We start from the raw sequence: 18,395 nt of genomic DNA, 5'->3' as shown, positions 1-18,395 counted from the left end.
CTTCGCGGCACCGGGCGGGCGGAGCCGGCGGAGGAAGGGCCGGGAGGAGCGGGCACCCGGTGCCCGCCGCCAGCGCGGGGGGCGAGCGAGCTGCGGGACTGCCCCCCCTGCGCCCCCGGGGGCCCGGTACTGCCCGGGGAGCTCCGGGCCCCGCTGAGCTGCTGCTGCCGCCCCCAGAGCCGCCCGTCCTCCAGCCTTTCTCCCGACGCGGTGCGAACGGGATGTGGAGCGGAGGGACGGACGGGATGTGGAGCGGAGGGACGGACGGGATGTGGAGCGGAGGGACGGACGGGATGTGGAGCTGAGGGACGGACGGGATGTGGAGCAGGGGGACGGACGGGATGTGGAGCGGAGGGACGGACGGGAAGCTGCTGCGGACCCCACCTGTTGTCCCCGCTGCGTGCTCCTTCCTTGGTGGGCAGCGCCAACTCACACGCCGCGGCGAAGGATTTCTGTTTCTTTATTCCAGTTGCCAAAGCAGAAAAGTGAGTGGTTCTCACAAAAGGCTGGCTCGCTGCTCATCCAAGCTTTACGCCATTGAAACATTTTAACAAACAAAGGCATCAACATTCTCTGGTTCCTGATTACATAACTTTTTTATTAATGAGCACTCAGCCCCTATTTGCTAGGTGTGTCTCTCCTTCCCTTGCTAAATAGTCCACAGGTGGACTGGAGTTGGGGTCCATTTTGAGTAGGTGGTCAGTGGTACTGCTCAGTACTGCTGGCTTCCCTCCTGGTGGCTCTGAGCCTCTTGGGATTGTATTCCTCTTTCCTTAAACAAAAGATTAGCCAAGCATACGACGCTTGGACTGTTCATGTCAGTACAAAGCTCCATCTCTGTCTCAGGTAGTGGCTCATCTTGGAGGTATGGCCTGCTGGAACAAATTTGTTCAATAGTTACCAAACTGCCAGGATACAGTTCTCCTGTTCCAGAGACTGTGAGCAAAGTGGCTGGGTTAAGACTCATGATGCCACTGTTCCAGCTCCTTTGCCAGGATAATCCTTGTGGGAGAACCGTCCAAGAGAGATGCATCTTCCATCCTGTAGTTGGATTTTCCCATTCAATGGCAAAGAAAACTTGATTCTGTTTGGCCACAAGTACACAAAAGAAGATTTCTTCTACATCTAACACACTGTAAAGTACATCTGAATCTCTGGTATTAAGGATTTGGGACTAGCAGATGCCCATCAATCTTGCACTACAATGACTTAGGCTTTTTCACTGGAAGGAGAGTTAAATTCTGATTGGCATTCACTTAATAACCAGAACTATAAGAAAGAATTTGTTGACAGTTCTGATCCTGACCAGGCACCTGACTTTATAGCATACTGTTTTCTCCTTACAAGTCAGACTCCCGATTTCAGTTTGGTCTTTTTGACCCCCCAGGCAGGGGCCAGATCAGCCTTTTCCAGATTGCCCTTCCAGTGCCCTTCTCCCACCTTCTCACCCCAAGGGGCAGCCCTGCCCCACAACTGTGTGCACAGAGAGGTACCCACAGCCTGGCTGCAGCCAGCTTGGCCCCCAGCCCACACCCCTGAGCCCACCTGCCCTCCCCAAACCTGCTGCCCCCAGCCCCCCCATGCCATGCCCTGCCTGTGCCAGCCAGGCTGGCAGCTGAGTGTGCCCTGCTTTGGTCCCTCCCCTGGCACAGCCCAACTGCTCCTTGACAGGACTGGCTTGGTGCAGGCTCAGCTCTTCCTGCAGCTTCTGTGCAGCTCCTCTCGCCTCCCTGGGCCCACAAGGGCTCTGAAGCTTCTTGGGCTTCTCAGAGCATCTGTAGGGCTGGGTGGGGACGTGGCACAGGCAGAGGGATTGTCCCTGGCATTCGGACCACATTGCCCCCAGGAACTCCCTGCAGTGGCAGGGAAGGCTATTCCCAGGGTCAGGAGCAGCACCCAAGGCTCAGGACACCAGGCACAGCTGGCCTGATGTTGTACTGGTGGTGTGTAACCACTGGCACGCTGGTGCTGGTTTGTGCTTTGGTTTCCCCGTGGGTAATAGCTGTGCCATCGTGGGAGTGGGTGAGAGTTCCCATGTCCTGGGGCTGGGTGTAGAAGCAGGGCTGGGCTGAGGAGATCTCCCCTGCCTCCAGGGCAGCAGCTCAGGCAGATCCAGGCTGTGCTGGAGGGAAACAAGGAGGCAGAAGGGGGTTTTCTTCTCCATTTTTTTGTCTTCATTATTTTGTTTAATTTATTAATAACTTTTGCATGGAAAAAAAAGTTAAAGTGTAGAAGTATCTGTGCAGTTCTCCAACATATCTGCCAAACATGAGAATAGAACTGAAAGAAATAAAAAGAAAGTTTGTCAATGTAAACATCTAGGCCCACACCCAAAGCCCCTCCTAAGTCTCTATCTAATATAATCTAGTCTATCACCTGCCATCTACCGTCTCCAGTGAAGTGTTAATGGAAGCAGGTCAGAACGTTCCAGTCTGTGACATCTCTCTCTGGCAAAGAGGCCTGGATGTTTTCAGCCCCCTGGTCAATGGGGACGAAGCTGGAGAGGTTCTCGGTTGTTTCCTTGTGCCAGGCACACTCCAGGAAAGCTGTGGCCACCAGGGTTTCATCCAAGCCTGGGTTGTTGTGGTTGGGTTTGGTGAGGACTTGCTCCTGTTCTTGGGGACCGTCCGTGTGCTGCCCTTGTCCCGTCCAGTCCAGGAGTGGTGTTACGGGCTGGATGGGAGGCGGGAGCTCCAGATCCCCAAGAATGGAGAGGTCTCCTTCGTCCAGGTGGTTGTTCAGGAGAGCTTCCCAGTCAGTGTCACCCTTCAGCTCAGTCAGGTCATTCCGCTCCTCCTGGGTCCCGGAAGCAGAGCTGGGAAGCCGAGACACCTTGGTCGTTGGCATGAGCTGCTTGCGCTGCTGCCCCGCTTCCTTCTCCAGGCCATTCCAGTTCTGGCTGTTTTCAAACTCTTCAAACTCCTTCAGCAGCTGCTGCAGCTCCATGCTGATCTCGAGGTTGTTACGGGAGCTGCAGGCTGAGGCAGCTGGGCTGATGACGTGCCATGCCTCTTGCTGGGCTCTTTCAGGGGAGGCTGGCTGGATCTGCACTGGTGACATCCTCCACTCTTTGAAGGCCCTGCTCTTGAGCCGGGCGGCATATCGGGAGTGGAGCTTCCAAAATGCGCCTCTCCCTGGTTCGCTCTTCTCCCGGGTCACCTTGATGAAGCACTTGTTGATGCAGAGGCTGTGCCGGATGGAGCTCTGGGTCCAAAAGAGAAGAAAACCCAAGGCTGAATGCTTGTCTGCTGGCGTGAGAGGGACCTACCTGTGTGGGGAGGCTGGTGCAAAAGCAGGTTTTCAGCAAGGCCCTTTGGGAAAAGAAAGCAGGAATGGCAACATCAAGACATCTCGGGCTATGTGCCCTCCAGAAAATCCTCTGAATGTGCCTGGAGTGCAGCAAATAATCAGAAAGGAAACTCAGGTGTTGGGTAAATAACCCAGCATTGGTCTCCCCAAAGCCAAGCCAAAGCAGCCAGCTTCTCCTCCCAAAGTGCTCATGAAGTTCCCCCAGCACAGGAGAGGCTGGGGAACCCAGGTGGCCCTGAAGAGGAAGAGGGACCATGAGGGGTTCTCTTGCCCGTGATGGGCTTCAGGAACTGCTGGAGACCCAGCTGCCTGAGGAGAAGGTGGGAAACTCCTGAGTGGGGGGCTTGCAGTGGGTTTGCCCAGCCTTGGCTGGGTGAGCACAGCCAGCCAGGATCATGGGAACACTGCAGATTTGGGCTGGCAGTAAACAAGCAGGAGGATGAGCCACCCAGGGCCCTCTTGCCCTGCCCTCTGCTAGAAACCTTCACATGCCAGAGTGGCCCTCATGTGACCTTGTGTGATGGAGGAAGGCAGTGGCTGGGAAAACCTGCTGTGGGGAGGGCTTCAGGCTGTCCCCAAAGCTGGTAAGCCTGGGGCTGTCCCCTCCCTGCCAGGGACACACTTGTGCTAGCGGGGGACAGCAGCCCTATTTGACCCCTCTTGGTCTTCCCTGTGCAGGTCTCAGCAGCTTGTCCCAGCAATGGAGCCTCCTTGGCCTCTCTGAGGGGCCAGGAGACCAGCCCTGTGCCCTGCTTGGAAAAGCAGCAGCACTTCATCTGGGAAACTCCCCAAGGAGTGACTTGTCCAACAAACAGCATCTCCATGCCTCTCCTGTGCCTGGTCCTCAGCACCCAGGGATACTCGATGTGGTGACTTTTTGCACGTGTGCTCAGCCCTGAGGGACTCGGGACCCCACCAGCGTTCCGGGAAGGTAGGGACTGAGAGGCCTTCACCACAGAACCAAGAGGAGCCTCAGGGGCTGGGAGCCCACTGGGTACCTCCCAGCTCCCAGAATGGCCCCGGGCTCTCCCCCAGGAGGGCTCCTTCCCTCTGTCACCCTGGCAGCCCTGGCATTTGTGCCCAGCCAAGCTCTTTCCCGTTCCAGCCCTTCCCCACCAGCTGCCAGGGCCACTCTCCTCCCCGTGGGATCCAGCATCCCTGCAGGACCTTGTCTTGCAGGGTGGAGGCTGTGGAAAGCCCTGCCCAGCCCTGTGTGGAGAGAGGCCGAGGCAAGAGGGCTGCAAATCTCCTACCTGCCAGGTGGGATCAGCAGGTTGGAAGTAGCAGAAGTTGTCACTGATCCACTTGCAAATGGCCGAGAGGGTGATCTTGGGCTTCTTGCTGGCTTCCATCGCCATGCAGATGAGGGTGGCGTAGGAGTAGGGTGGCCTGACGTGAGGGTTGGTCTTGTAGTTGATGTTCCCCGTGAGCTGAGAGGGCTCAGCCACGCCGTGGTGCATCGTGGTGATCATCGAGGTGGAGGAGGAGGAGACGGCCGTGCGGGGAATGTCGATGTACTCGCACAGCTCCTCGGCAGTCAGGGGAAAGCCTGGGGACTGAAAGTCCACCAGACTCACCAGATTTTCCCAGATGGTGCAGCGGTCCTCGGGGTCCTCGGATATCGGGGGCAAGCCGATGTGGGCGCCTGTGAGGTTAACCAGCCATGTGAGGTCTGGCTCGCTGCCAGGCCTGTCTTCCTTGGTGGAGCTCGATTGCCCCTGAGCTCTCAGCACAGGGCTGGAGCACACCATGCCTTGGCACGTCACCGGCTGCATGTGAAGGGGAGGGAATGGATGGGACAGATCCTGCAAGAACAAGAGGGAGAGAGTTGAGGTTCCCTGAGGCACAGTCGCTCTCTGGCACCTGGGCAGGGCCAGGTCTGAGTGCTCCTGGTGTCTCTGGGCAAGACCCATCCCTGGAGTGCTGGGCATGGGAGCTGCAACATCTTCCCTGGGGGTACTTTAGCAGCCCTGGCCCTCAGGGAAATTCCCTCAAACCATTGTGATCCCAGTGCCACCCAAACCCCAGTGGGCTAGTGCTGCCCAGCAAGCTTTTGGCTGAAAAACTAACAAACCCTCCCCACACCCAACCAAAATCCGGCCCTGCCATCCCACCAAGAGAGGTCGTTTCTCCCACCTGTCGTGAGCAGAGCAAACTTTCAGGGTCTTAACACCTCGGCCAAAGACCTTAAAGTCTTCATCTGGTCTGTCCCATCCCCACAACCTGCCTCCCTCGGTTTGATGCTGTTTATGCTTCTCCTTTCCCCTGGTACCCCAAACCAACCCGGGTGTGGGGGGGCGCAGGGACCCACGCCAAGCACAGCGTCACTTGGAGCCAACCGGCAGCTCCAGGCTTTGGGGAATGCCGGGCAGGGGATGCGGCGCCGGCTCCGGTGCCGGGCTGCAAAAGCGGAGTCCCGTGGTGGATTTTGGGCCACGAGAGAGCGAGCTCCCGGACGGCAGCGGGGGCCGCTGGCCGGGCTGTCGCGGGGGTTTGGCGGCGAGAACGATGCGGAACCCCCCGCGCGGGCGGCGCGGCCGTTGGGGGGAGCAGAGACAGCTCTCTGTCTTCCAGGAAACGGGCTTTTTTTTTTTTTGTCCCCCCGGACCAGGACAGGGGTTTTCCGCCAAAACGAAGGCTCCGGGCAGTTTGCTCAGGTGCCCGGTCCCCAGCGTCAGCACCCAGCCCCGGCCAGCTCCCGCGCCCGCAGTAAGGAGGGGGGGCATCCCCCGAGTGCTCGCTCGCCGCAACCCTCCGCAGCGGCGGGCGGGCCCGTCCCGCCGCCCTCCCCAGCCCCCGGCCGCTCCCCGCCGCCGTCCCTTACCCCGTGCCGGTGTCGTGCCGCGGCTCCCGCAGCTCAGGGGAGAGCTCGTCGTTTTTTGGAAACGCAGGACGGCAGCAAAACAAAAAAAACAACAATCCGTAGGGAAAAAAAAGAAGGGGCAAGAGCAGGGCCGAGGGAACGCCGCCCTGCGCTGTGCCCGGGCCGGGCCGGGCCCGCTCAGTCGCCGACAGTCGCCGACAGTGGCCGAGAGTGGCCGAGAGTCGCGGCCGCCCCGGCGCTGGGGACGGGGGGGTCTGAGAGGATTCGCGCGTGGCGGCGGCGACGCCCCGCCCCGTCAACACCGCCCGGCCCTGCCATTGGTGCGCGCGTTACCGTGGGCGGGGCCTGTCGGACGGGCCCCGCCCCCGCGGCGGGAAGGGGCCCGGGGGGATCCCCAGGGACGCTGGGGAACCGTGGAACCGTGGAATCATGGAATCATGGAATCGGCCGGGGTGGAAGGGACCTCTGAGATCATCAAGTCCAACCCTTGGTCAACTACCGCCGTCGTTACTAGACTGTGGCACTAAGTGCCACATCCAGTCTCATCTTAAAAACCTCCAGGGACGGAGAATCCACCACTTCCCTGGGCAGCCCATTCCAATGGCTGATTATCCTCTCTGGAAAGAAATTCTTCCTAATCTCCAACCTAAACCTCCCCTGGCACAGTTTAAGACCGAGCCCTCTTGTCTTACTGATCGCTGTCTGGGAGAAGAGACCAACCCCCCCCCCGCGCCCCCCCCCCCTGTCAGGGAGTTGCAGAGAGTGAGGAGGTCTCCCCTGAGCCTCCTCTTCTCCAGGCTGAACAGCCCCAGCTCCCTCAGCCTCTCCTCACAGGAACTGTGCTCCAGTCCCTTCCCCAGCCTCGTTGCTCTCCTCTGGACCTGCTCCAGCCCCTCAATGTCCTTCCTGAGCTGAGGGCCCAGAACTGGACACAGCACTCCAGGGGTGGCCTCACCAGTGCTGAGTCCAGGGCAAGAATCACTTCCTTGGACCTGTTGGCCACACTGTTCCTGAGCCAGGCCAGGATCCGTTGGCCTTCTTGGCCACCTGGGCACACTCTGGCTCCTGTTCAGCTCCCTGTCCATCCAAACTCCCAGGTCCCTCTCTGCCTGGCTGCTCTCCAGCCCCTCTGTGCCCAGCCTGTAGCACTGCGTGGGGTTGTTGTATGGTGGACCAGCCGTACCCCACAGCCAGCCCCAGCAGCCCTAAAGCCTGTGTCCAAGATTTTGGAGACAATGGGGTAGAACCCCCACCCCAAAAAAGGCTCTTCCACCCACCAAAACCCAACCTCACAGATACTCATACAACACCAACATGTAAAGCCTTTTATTTTCACCTTGATTTTTATTTGATCCATCTTCATTCCTTCAAAACACCTGAAATTAGGGTAAAAATAAAATACAACAAAGCATCTAAAGTCCCATCATTTTACTGGAATTTGGGGGTGAATTTGGAGTTCAGGGGATATTCAGGAAGATTTGGGGGTTCTGGGCAGATTTGGGAGAATTTTCTCCATTGCTTTTCACTCCAAGAGCCAAGAGGGATAAATCCATCACCTCAAAACTACTCAATCCCACTGAAAATGGCTCAATCCCACCCCAAAATTACTTGATCCCACAGCCCCCTCAAAACCCAAAGAGGGGTGGGATGGGGACTGGGAGGGTTAGAATGGGGTGGGAAGTGTCTTGGGAGGGGTGGGATTGGTTCCTGAAGGAGTGGGATGAGGTTTGGAAGAGGTGAGATGCGGGAAATTGTTCTTGGGAAGGGGATCTTCATGCCTGGGGGAGGGGTGGGATGGATGGGATGGGGTCTGGAATGAGAGAGCTGAAGGTTGGGGATGATGAGGCCGGGGGGGGATCCCATTTCTGAGGGCATTTTGGGGTATCCCCCATTCCTGAAGTGATTTTTGGGTATCTGCCATTCCTGAGGGGGTATTGGGCTACCCCCAATCCTGAGGGAGGTTTTGTGGTACTCCCCAGTCCTGAGGAGGGGACTGTGAGGGAGGGGATGTGTGGCTCCAGCACTTGGAATGGGGTGCTGCAGGGAGGGACACTGGGAGCCTGTTTTGGGGAGGATCCTGGTGCTTTCTGCCAATTTGGAGGATTATCAACAGCTTTGGGGGGGTTTACCGCTCATTTTGGGGGGCTGAGGTGACCCCCCCCTCATCTTGGGAGGGTTACATGACCCCATTTCTGAGAGGATCCTGCTGCTTTCCACCAAGTTTTAGGGGTTATAAACAGCCCTTGGGGGTTCTCCCCTCATTTTCGGGGGTTGGCTGCAGTGATGGCTGAAGGGGGGTTATAACCCTCAGTTGGGGGTGATATAATCAGCTTGTGCAGGTCCCATATTAGATGGAAATCCCACCTGCAGGAGGGTGTCCCTTCTTCCTTCAGGTCCCCTGGGGTGGGTCTGGGACCACTCCCGACACGGGGACACCCCCTCTCCTGGCCATCCTACCTCCCGTAGACCACAGACTCTGGCACCCACTGCACCCCCAATTCCGACCTCTCCCAGTCCCCAACTCCTCCTTTCCTCAACATCAGGGATCCCCTGAACCCCCTTCCCGGACATCCCATGTCTCCCCACCCACTGAACCACCTTTTCCTGACACTGGAGGTCCCTGGATGCCCCTTTTCCTGGGCACAGGGACCCCCTGGACCCCCCACCCTGCCCCTCCCCACCTCTAGCCCCGCCTTTCGCTGACCTGGGGAACCCCCTGGACCCCCATTCCCAGACACTGGGACCCCCCTGCACCCTCTTCCCCAGCTCCAGACTCCCCCTGCACCCCCTTATCCTGCATCAACACCTCCCTACACTCCCTTTCTCGCCTATCCCACCTCTCCACACCCCCCCAGCCTCCCCCTGCCTTGACTCTGGGACTCCCCAGCCCCCCCAAACCCCCGTGTCCCCCCAGTTCCCCCCTCCCTGCGTTACCTGTTGGTGGTGGGGTCGGAGCCCGGCCCGGGGCTCCCCCACTTCGTGTCCGTGGAGGAGGAGGAGGGGAAGGGGCTGGAATTAGGGAAGGGCAGGAGCGGGAGGAAGCGGAGGGGCAGGAAAGGGCGGGATGGGGAGGAGCTGGAGCAGGAAGAGCAGCCAGAACAGAAGGAAAGGCCGGGAGGTTGGAGCTTCCCCGGGAGCATCGCTCCCCCCGCATCCCGCAGGTGAGCCGGGAGGGGGAGCTCGCCCCAAATATCTTGAGGGGTCTCTGGGTTTGGTTTTTTTTTCTTTTTGTCGAGGGCTGGTGCGATATTGAAGCCTGGAGGACTCCAAAGCTGAGCCAGAAATGCCCTTTGGGAAGATTTTGGGGGTCCCCAGGAGGTGCTTTTTTGGGGGGGTCCCAGTGGCGGTTCCCGGCAGAGCCCCGGCGGTGGGCGGGGGGATGCGGGGTCCCCCCTGGGTGGGGTTTGGTCTTCCCTTGGTCAGGAACTGCCACCTCCATTGTCGGCCCGCTACCCCAAAACCCACACACCGGTTTTGGGGACCCCCCGGGAAAGCCGGGGGTAGGTGGGACCCCCGGGACCCCCGGAGTGGGGAGAACGGAGAGGGGTGATACCGGAGCTGGGGGACCCCCGACAGAGGGGGGGGCAGTTCTGGGACAATGAAATGGGTGCCCGGAGAGGGGGCATTCCCAGGATTCCCGGGCCCCCAGCAGCCCGGAGAGAGGGAACTCGGGAGAGGGGGGACCCGTGGGACCCCTGTGTCCTGGTTAGAGCAGCCGGGGCCAGTTTCATCACTGTGTGGGTGTGTCCCAAACTGTGTGTTCTACACCCTCCGTGTCATTTCCCAGGAACTGTTAACTATGGGTCGTTTGCAGCAGCTGCTCAGAGCACACCTGACCCCTCAGGCTGTAGTTATGGGTGATGTTAACTCCCCTCCAGGGACTCATTAGCACCTCCACACCCAGCCTGAGGGGTCATGGCTGCTAATGTGCCACCAAGGATTCCAAAAATATCTCACGACTCACATCACCCATTGTGGAACTCCCCGCCCTGGGGAAGGTACTGGGCAATCCCACTCGAACCTGAGCCTGTATAATCTTGGGGTCTTGGGACTTCTGGGCCCGTTTGTCCGATTCAGAGGAGGACCAGAACCTCGAGCAGACTGTGACCACCACTTTCTGCCAGACTGTGATCATCACCACCCTCGACCAGACTGCGACCAGCACTCTCACCAACAGGTCTTCCCTCTCCTTTTACTTTGGACTCAGGGTGGAGGCCAACAAACACTATTCTGTTCGTGCCCCAGGGTGCTGGGTTATACATCTGAGTTTTGTGGGTTAAAACCAATTGTTTGTCCATATAATTGTATTTATTGTATTATTTTTATTAAATTGTAACTCTGACTTATAATCTCTTTTGAGTTGAGTTCATTTCTCCTGCCGGTTTACCTTTAAACCAGCACACCCTGGAGAAGGGACCCCTGGGACCTCTGAAACCCTTGGCATTCCTAAGTGGGACCCTGGAGAGGGGGCAATCCCAGAACCACAAAGTGGGGGAACCACAGAGGCACAGAGGCTTGGGATTCCCAGGACCCCCTGGCAGCTTGGAGAGGGTGGTGACCCCAGAGAGGGGGAACCCCCAATACATGTGGGACCCCCAGCAGCCTGGCCAGGAGGACCCCTAGAACCCCAAAATGGAGAGACCAGAGAGGGGGATCTCCTGGGAGGGTTTTTTGGGGCTGAATATTTGTATTTTGGAGGTTTTTACAGTCGCAAGATGCTTGGCTTTTAGATATGGACTTGGACTGGAGGAACCCCCAACCCAATGTGCTCCCACCTTGTTTTTGCTCCTCAAAACAGGATTTCTCCTTCCTTGGCCAGATGGAGGAGGAGGATACAAGGAAGAGGAAGATGCTGTGGAACACCCATGCAGGTAAGGAGGAAGTCAGTGCCCCTTTGCCCCTGTCTTTCCTACATCTTCCAGCTGAGCATCACCCCAGGCTGCAGGACAACCCCGCTGACGCCGCCATCCTGCCAGGGATGGATTTGGGGGGATCTCCTTGGTCTTCCCTCTGGCTTGGAGGCAAATCCCCTCCTTGTCCTTCTTCTTTCCTGCCCCAGGCCCTGAGCTGAGGACGGAGAGCACGGAGGACAAATCCCCCCGGCAGAACCTGGTGGGAGAGGCCGTTTTGAAGGGCTCCACGGTGCAGGAAGGCACCAGGGAGGAAAAGTCCCGGACATTCCTCAGGAGGAGGGACTCCAAAGCCAGCCCAGGGTGCTCTGAGGAGGAAAGACTCACCCTGTGCTGGGAAGGCAACCAGAGCTTGAGCCAGAGCTCTGACCTGGTGGTCCCTGAGCAGTTTCACACTCAGGAAAAGCCCTACAAGTGCTTGGAATGCGGGAAGAGCTTCAGATGGAACTCCCACCTCCTCACCCACCAGCGCATCCACACTGGGGAACGGCCCTACACGTGTGGGGAATGTGGGAAGAGCTTCAGGCACAGCTCCCACCTCATTACCCATCAGAATTTCCACAGTGGGGAACGGCCCTACACGTGTGGGGAATGTGGGAGAAGCTTCAGCCGGAACTCTGACCTGATCTGCCACCAGAAGATCCACACTGGGGAACGGCCCTACAAGTGCTTGGAATGTGGGAAGAGCTTCAGCAAGAGCACTGCCCTCCTCACCCACCAGCACCTGCACACAGGGGAACAGCCCTACACATGTGGGGAGTGTGGGAAGAGCTTCAGCCAGAGCTCCAACCTCATCACCCACCAGCGTGTCCACACTGGGGAAAGGCCCTACACATGTGGGGAATGTGGGAAAAGCTTCAGCCAGAGCTCCAGCCTGACCTGCCACCAAAAGATCCACACTGGAGAACGGCCCTACAAGTGCTTGGAATGCGGGAAAAGCTTCAGCAAGAGCTCCCACCTGATTCGCCACCAGCAGATCCACACGGGGGAACGGCCCTACAAGTGCTTGGAGTGTGGGAAGAGCTTCAACGTCAGCTCCAACCTGATCCGCCACCAGCAGATCCACATCGGGGAACAGTCCTAAAAGTGTGGGGCGTGTGGAACAACAGCTGCACCTTCATCACCCACCAGGCCCTACACCTGTGGGGAGCATGGGAAGAGCTCCAACTCCATCACCCACCGGAGGACCCTTGTTAGGAAGAGACCTGGTGACCCACGTTCTGGGTGATCCATGTTGGGCACAGCCCTAGTGATCCGTGTTCCCAGTGATCCATGCTGGGCAGTGTATTGGGTTTTGGTAGCAGGGGGGGACTCCAGGGGTGGGTTCTGTGAGCAGCTGCCAGAAGCTTCCCCCATGTCTGGCATCTGTTCTGACCCGTCCTGAAGGTGAGGGTGACCCAGGTTCTCATTTATGGATTCCTTGGGGCAGGTTAGAGTGAAAGGACAGTAAATGATGGCTGTTCATAAATATATATGTGTAGGGTTTATTTTAGAACAGTTTGGTTGCCCTGTAAAGCAGGTTTGGAGCCATTTTGGTTCTTATCTCTAGTAATAAAAAAGCATAAAAGGAACATTTAAGAAAATTTACAAGGGAAATGAAGGAAAGTATCGGAGTAGAAAAATACAGAGTCACAACCCAAGGATCCAGCATAGACCTGGTTGTTGCAATTCCAATGTCCCTTGGTCCAAGTGATGGTCACAGTCTTGATCCATCAGGGGTTTTGAGTTTCAGGGAAAGTTTTCAATGCCAAATGTTTACTCTGTTTCCTTAAATCCAGGACTGAGAGCAGTTAATTCTGCTTTCTGAGCAGAGACAGTCGTTGGTAAGGCTGCGATTCAGTTCCCTTGGTGGTGGTCACTGCTCAGCCTGTCACTCGTTTTCCCTCCTGAACAAAGCTGCTTCCATTGGGTACAGTTCCCAGTCAGGGGTTTTGGCTGGAATAGGCTCACTGCTGATCTGCTAGAAACTGTGCAAACACTCCCAGAGCAGCATTCTGTCTCATAGATAAACAGTTCAAGAGGTTTTGAGAAATGTGGCAGACCCAGAGCTGGGGCTCTCATCAGGGGGTGCTTTGGCTGCTTAAAGGCTGCTCTTGCACCACCATCTGCTCAGGTGAGGAAATTCTTATAGGGCTGTTTTTAAAAGTCCATATAATGGTGTTACCACAAGTCCATGGTGAGCAATCTAGAGTCGACACCATCCTGCCACTCCCAGGAAGGCATTTCATGACCTGTTTGTGGCTCAGGGAGGAGACAGGTGGCTTCTTCTCTTCCTTCCCTGTTTCTGGATTTTCTCTTTCAAAAGCAAAGATTTCTTGACTTTCCTTGATCAAGGGGATGCAGAAAAAGGCATTGTTTAATACTGTTAAGTGCTCTAGGTTATCATTTAAGAGGGTTCTCTAAGGTCCTGCACTAATCAATGATCTTTACCATTTGCTTTCTTTATGGGTACTTGGATTCACATTCTGCAAGCAAACCATGCTTAGCAAATATGTCTGTTATTGAAACCAATCCAACTTAGCTTTCTAATTTCAAAGAATACTGGTTTTGCCTTACTGATATAGCTCCTGGCTTAGGGGTTATTCGATTTTCCTGGAATTCCACTGGCCCACACAATAGGAACAACTTCAACTTCGGTCAGTGTCATAGGTTTTCTTGTTTTCAAGGAAAAAAAAAACAAACCTGCTTGGAATTTTTTCCCTTTAGCACTGTGAAAGAAAGGTGTTGAGGGAGGGGGGAGGAGATGGCCAGAGTGAGCCACACACACAAAAGGACCGGCTGATAGCCCCACATTCCAAGCTAATGGCTTCAGAAGACTGCAGGGGGAGGTGAGTTTTTTTTTTCTTCTGGGGATGGCACTTTACTGTAGCCCTGACTCAGGGAGGGTGTGAATGAAGAGAAGAGCTCCGGGGTTCATTTTTGTTTTCGGCCAAGTCACCTGGGCCGCCTTTGGCCCCTCTTTTCCTTCACGCCCTGTCCTGCCCACGGCCTGGCTCGGCTTTGAGAACGAAGATTTGGGGAGGGCTCTACCCACATTTGTTACAAGCACGCTGGTGGCTAAAAAGGCCAATATGAGATAGACACATCTGGCTGCAAAAGGCACAGCAGAAAGACTCCTTAGGTGGTAAATTCTGCCAGACACGATTCTTTCTGTGTTGTCTTTTCTCCTCAAGGGTGACCCTGTGTGCTTTCTCAAAAGCATCAGCAGTGTTATAGATGCTGTGTCTCCAGACCTCCCAGTTGGAGGCCAGAGTAGACCAGTTCTGATGATCGATATGGCCAAGGCTGAGATGTTTCAGGGAGTCCTTTTATCTCCTCTTTGGGACTCCTCTCTTGCGGCAGCCGGTGGCAGGTTCACCATAAAACAAGATCTTAGGGAGGGGGTAAGAGAAGGACAACTCTAAACCCGGGCAGATGGAGCTCGTTCAGCCCTGTAAGACCATCCCTCTAAGAGAAGGTCACTCGAAACAAAACTACGTCCTGAGGACCTCACTGCCACCGTCCAAGCTCGCTCGGCCCCGGCAGATGAACCTTAGGATTAAAGGGTGGGTTCAGTTCAGCACACACCATGTCTCACCTAAAAAATCCATTGTGCAGGCTCGAAGGCCTTACCTGCATTTGTAAAGCCCTGTATCACCAGCACGCTTGTAACAAACATGGGTAGAGACCTTTCCCAAATCTTCTGGCCATGATTGAGGGAGGGGGTGGTTGGTCCTTCATCCTGGAGACATGCCCTGCCCAGCACAGCTGTGTTCTCAGCATCATGGCCTCAATACTTGTGACTGCTGCCTGTTCTAGAACAGACGTATCGGTCACATAATCTGACCAGTGGATGTTTAGGATTGCTCTCCTCAGATTTCATCGGAGAAGCTGGTACCATCTGTGGAGGAGCTTTTGAGGGGAAAGGCTGCTCTTTATCCCACTCCAAGAGAGGAGCCCCAAAGAAAAGATACAAGGACTCCCTGAAACAACATCTCAGCCTTGGCCATATTGATCATCACAACTGGTCTACTCTGGCCTCCAACTGGGAGGTCTGGAGACACAGCATCTATAACGCTGCTGATGCCTTTGAGAACGCAGCAGGATCACCCTTGAGGAGAAAAGACAACGCAGAAAGAATCGTGCCTTGCAGAATTTACCACCTAAGGAGTCTTTCTGCTGTGCCTTTTGCAGCCAGACGTGCCTGTCTCGTATTGGCCTTTTTAGCCACCAGCGCGCTTGTGACAAACGTGGGTAGAGCCCTCCCCAAATCTTCGTTCGTGAAACCCGGCCATGACTGACCCCACCCCGTGCTGGTGGCAGTTTACACCCATCGGCGAGGAAGGGCAGTTCCAGGCAGAGCCAGCCTTTGACACAGCGAGTCCATGGGAGGAATCGCCATCTCCCTTCTCCCTCACCCGGTTGGTGGCGGCCCCTCAGAGACCCGACAGCGCCCCCTGCCGGCCGCGAGCCGGGCACTGCGGCCCCGCCCCCCGACACTAAAGCCCCGCCCCCGACACTGCGGCCCCGCCCCCTGATGCGCCAGCGCCCCCTGCTGGCCGCGGTTATCACCGCTCCGAGAGGCGAAAAATTAACTTTAATTGTTTCGTCAGTGCGAGTTTGGGTGCGGGATCGCTGCTTGTTTTCTTTCGTTGTGTTGCCTCTACGTATGTATTCTTTAGTAAAGCTGTTATTTTTTTCTTTTCCACGCCTTTTCGCCTGGAACGTCTTAGTTTCGAAGTTATGATTACTTAGGAGTAATTATTAATTTCTTGGTTTTTCTCATATCCCGCCCTCCTTAGCAAACGCTTCTGCCTCGTTAAGCTGAGACAGTCAGGATGTTGCTGCTGACTGGAGTTACCTCCTGCATAAGAAGAGCTGCTGCTTTGACGTATTTAGTCTCAGCAGTTACAATTTCAATATCCCCATTTTTAAAATTTAATTTCTGTCTCTAGTTTTCCAATAAATCTCGTCCTAGCAAAGGTTTAGGGGAGTTTGGCAAATAGAGAAACTGATGAGTTACCCATTATTTTCCCAATTTAACCCCTGTCACACCAATAATCTTTACAGGTCATTCTTTAATTCTCCTTCTGTTCTGTTAAGAACTGAGTAAGTTGCACCTGTGTCTTACTAATTCATGGACAAACCAGACAGTGGGGTCTCGACCCCACGCTTTTTAGCCAGTGATATCAACATCATGCTCAGTGTATAAAGTGGGGGGGGAAAGGAGGGAGGTTTGGAGTGATGGAGTTTGTTTTCACCATTCCATGGGATGGGGCCCTGCTCTCCTTGAGGTGCTGAACACCTGCCCAACCATGGGGACCAGGGAAGGAATTCCTTGTTTTGTTTTGCTTATGTGTGCAGCTTTTGCTTGTCCTTATTAAACTGTTTTATCTCAATCCATGAGTTTTCCAGCTTTTCCTCTCCCGATGCTTTCTCTGATCCTGCTGATGGGGGAGTGAGGAGTGGCTGTGAGGGGCTTTGAGGGCTGGACGGACTAAAACCACAACAACCTTTCTTGGTGTCCAGGGGCTGAGAATGTTGGAGATACTGACAGTTGGGACTGGGATGTGCTGATGGGATTTACAGCTGCTGGTGCTGTCTGGGGCTCCTGGCCGTGTATCAGTCTGATGCTCCTTAGTGGCTGCTTGTTGTCCCTGCTGCTGCACTAGACAGGCTGAAAGTCCATATGAACCTGAGCTGAAGGGTCTGTGACCTGTGGATGAGTCCGGGTTGGAGCAGAGATCCCACTGCAGTCTAGGGAGGACCCCACACTGGAGCAGGGGATGCCCAAAGGAGGCTGAGATCCCATGGGAAGCCCCCGCGGAGCCGTGGAAGGAGGAGCCCACGCTGGAGCAGATTTGCTGGTAGGACTTGTGACCACATGGGGGATTCATGTTGGAGCAGCCTGTTCCTGAGGGACTGTTGTGGATTTGAAAACAGACATTGGAATTTTTTCTCAGTGTCGGTCTCCCCCCCCCCCCCAACCCCTCACCTGTTTCTTCTGGGGTGGGCAGAGCCAGGAGGGGCGACAGAGCAGGGCAGCACATGCAGGGCAGCACAGGAGGTGTGTGGGGAGGAGGTTCCCTTTAAAAGCCAACCAGAAAGCTCTTGCTGTCCCTGTAGTGCCAAGAGTGGCACATCAACTGCACTTGAGAGATGGAGGGTAAGGACTTTCTTTCCTGGGTGGAACGGCAGTCATTCGCTTGTAGGAGCTCTGTGCTCAAATTGCCCGTCCCACTCCCAAAATTCAGTATGGATGAAGATTCCTGCCAGACAAAAGGTGCCTGCACAGAAAGCTCTTGCTGTCCCTGTCGTGCCAAGACTGGTGCACCAACTGCACTTGAGAGATTCAAGGCAAGGTGTGGCATTGAAGGCACAACAATACCCAGGCCGTGAGTATGAGCCTGTGCCCTGTCACTGCCTTCTGTCAAGCCATGGGGATCCACCCCCAAGGGAGCAGCACATTTGAAAGTATAGAAAGAAAAATGTAATCATTTACCAAAAAAAAATAGAAAAATAAAGGAGATAAAAATCAGAAGGACTGTAAAAAATCCACCTCCTGAGAGGTGCTTCAGTTGACAGTAGAATTCCAGTGACAGAATATGGCTGGCTGCTGCTCCTGGGTTTGTCCTATAGTGCAGGACAACATCCTTGGCCCACCTGCTGCTCCCCAGGGTCAGTGTGTGCTGCTGCAGAACTCACCCCAGGGGCAGCTGCTGAGCTCAAAACCTGCAGCTGTCAGCAGAGAACAGGTAGAGAAAACCCTCTTTGTCCAAATGCCCTTGGAATGCAGAGGGAGAGAAGGGACCTGGGGCAAACAGCTCAGCAGAGGCTCTGGCAGAACAGGCATCTCCCCTCCTTTTCAGTGCCTTTCTTCCATGCTGCTGTTTTCCAATATTCCCAGCACGTTGCTGTCTCAGTTTGTATATTTATGTTTCTGCACGTGTTCAGGATGGCTCTTCCCATAAGGAATGCTGCCTCCTCCACGGAACAGAGATGATGATCTACCAGCCAAGCAGATTCACTCACTCAGAACCACTTTCTGCTCCCCCATTTTCTCACAGGAGACCATAAATCTATAATTTCTGTGGATTTTTGCCTTTTCCAGGAATCTGAACTGAGAGAAAACCAGAATCAGCCAGAGCAGCTGCTGTGCTTTTCCTAATTCTGCCATGAAATGAGATTTAAGAGGCTGGTGTCTATCCTTGGCTTCATCCTCTGTATCCCTCTGGCACACAGAGGAATAATTAATGAAAAATTAGTAATCTGTATTTATGGGCTCCTTTTGCAGACAATATTTGATTAATCTCCACAGTAATCTACTCAAATAAGAAGAGATTAACCGACATCCTAATCTGTCATAAATCATA

The 18,395-nt window shown here is 55.2% G+C and overlaps 2 protein-coding genes across 4 annotated transcripts; one reads left to right on the top strand and one right to left on the bottom strand.

Annotated features, from left to right (window-relative positions):
* Window positions 1-2,160: 2,160 nt before the first annotated feature.
* LOC113958391 (forkhead box protein J1-like) lies at window positions 2,161-6,599 on the bottom strand. Of its 3 annotated transcripts, XM_027666581.1 has the most exons (4): window positions 6,134-6,599; window positions 4,563-5,114; window positions 2,377-3,204; window positions 2,161-2,280 (listed from the first exon to the last, which is right to left on the bottom strand). In XM_027666581.1, exons 2-3 carry the CDS (start codon window positions 5,082-5,084, stop codon window positions 2,404-2,406), a joined length of 1,323 nt encoding a protein of 440 aa, XP_027522382.1. In that variant the 5' UTR covers window positions 5,085-5,114; window positions 6,134-6,599; the 3' UTR covers window positions 2,161-2,280; window positions 2,377-2,403. The 3 variants fall into 3 exon arrangements, with proteins under 3 accessions (XP_027522382.1, XP_027522380.1, XP_027522379.1); XM_027666579.1 differs by lacking the exon at window positions 6,134-6,599 and having other exon boundaries at window positions 2,381-3,204; window positions 4,563-5,240; XM_027666578.1 differs by lacking the exon at window positions 6,134-6,599 and having other exon boundaries at window positions 4,563-5,239.
* A 3,858-nt stretch (window positions 6,600-10,457) lies between these two features.
* LOC113958394 (zinc finger protein 239-like) lies at window positions 10,458-12,591 on the top strand. The gene is made up of 3 exons (XM_027666586.1): window positions 10,458-11,004; window positions 11,193-12,120; window positions 12,175-12,591. Exons 1-3 carry the CDS (start codon window positions 10,866-10,868, stop codon window positions 12,269-12,271), a joined length of 1,164 nt encoding a protein of 387 aa, XP_027522387.1. The 5' UTR covers window positions 10,458-10,865; the 3' UTR covers window positions 12,272-12,591.
* The last annotated feature ends 5,804 nt before the right edge of the window (window positions 12,592-18,395 follow it).

Source organism: Corapipo altera, unplaced genomic scaffold, assembly GCF_003945725.1.
Source record: "Corapipo altera isolate COAL_440 unplaced genomic scaffold, ASM394572v1 193, whole genome shotgun sequence".
NCBI lineage: Eukaryota > Metazoa > Chordata > Aves > Passeriformes > Pipridae > Corapipo > Corapipo altera.
The sequence above is the reverse complement of the archived record's forward strand: the minus strand, read 5'-3'. Positions and strand labels throughout refer to the sequence as shown.

Bases quoted from the DNA above. Each gene is read 5' to 3' on its own strand.
- LOC113958391 (XM_027666579.1), bottom strand. From the start codon at position 5,240: ATGCCCAGCACTCCAGGGATGGGTCTTGCCCAGAGACACCAGGAGCAC. The intron at 3,205-4,562 runs GTAGGAGATTTG...TTTTGGACCCAG, and splicing joins CTGCTGATCCCACCTGGCAG to AGCTCCATCCGGCACAGCCT.
- LOC113958394 (XM_027666586.1), top strand. From the start codon at position 10,866: ATGGACTTGGACTGGAGGAACCCCCAACCCAATGTGCTCCCACCTTGT. The intron at 11,005-11,192 runs GTAAGGAGGAAG...TTCCTGCCCCAG, and splicing joins GCTGTGGAACACCCATGCAG to GCCCTGAGCTGAGGACGGAG. The intron at 12,121-12,174 runs GTCCTAAAAGTG...ATCACCCACCAG, and splicing joins CAGATCCACATCGGGGAACA to GCCCTACACCTGTGGGGAGC.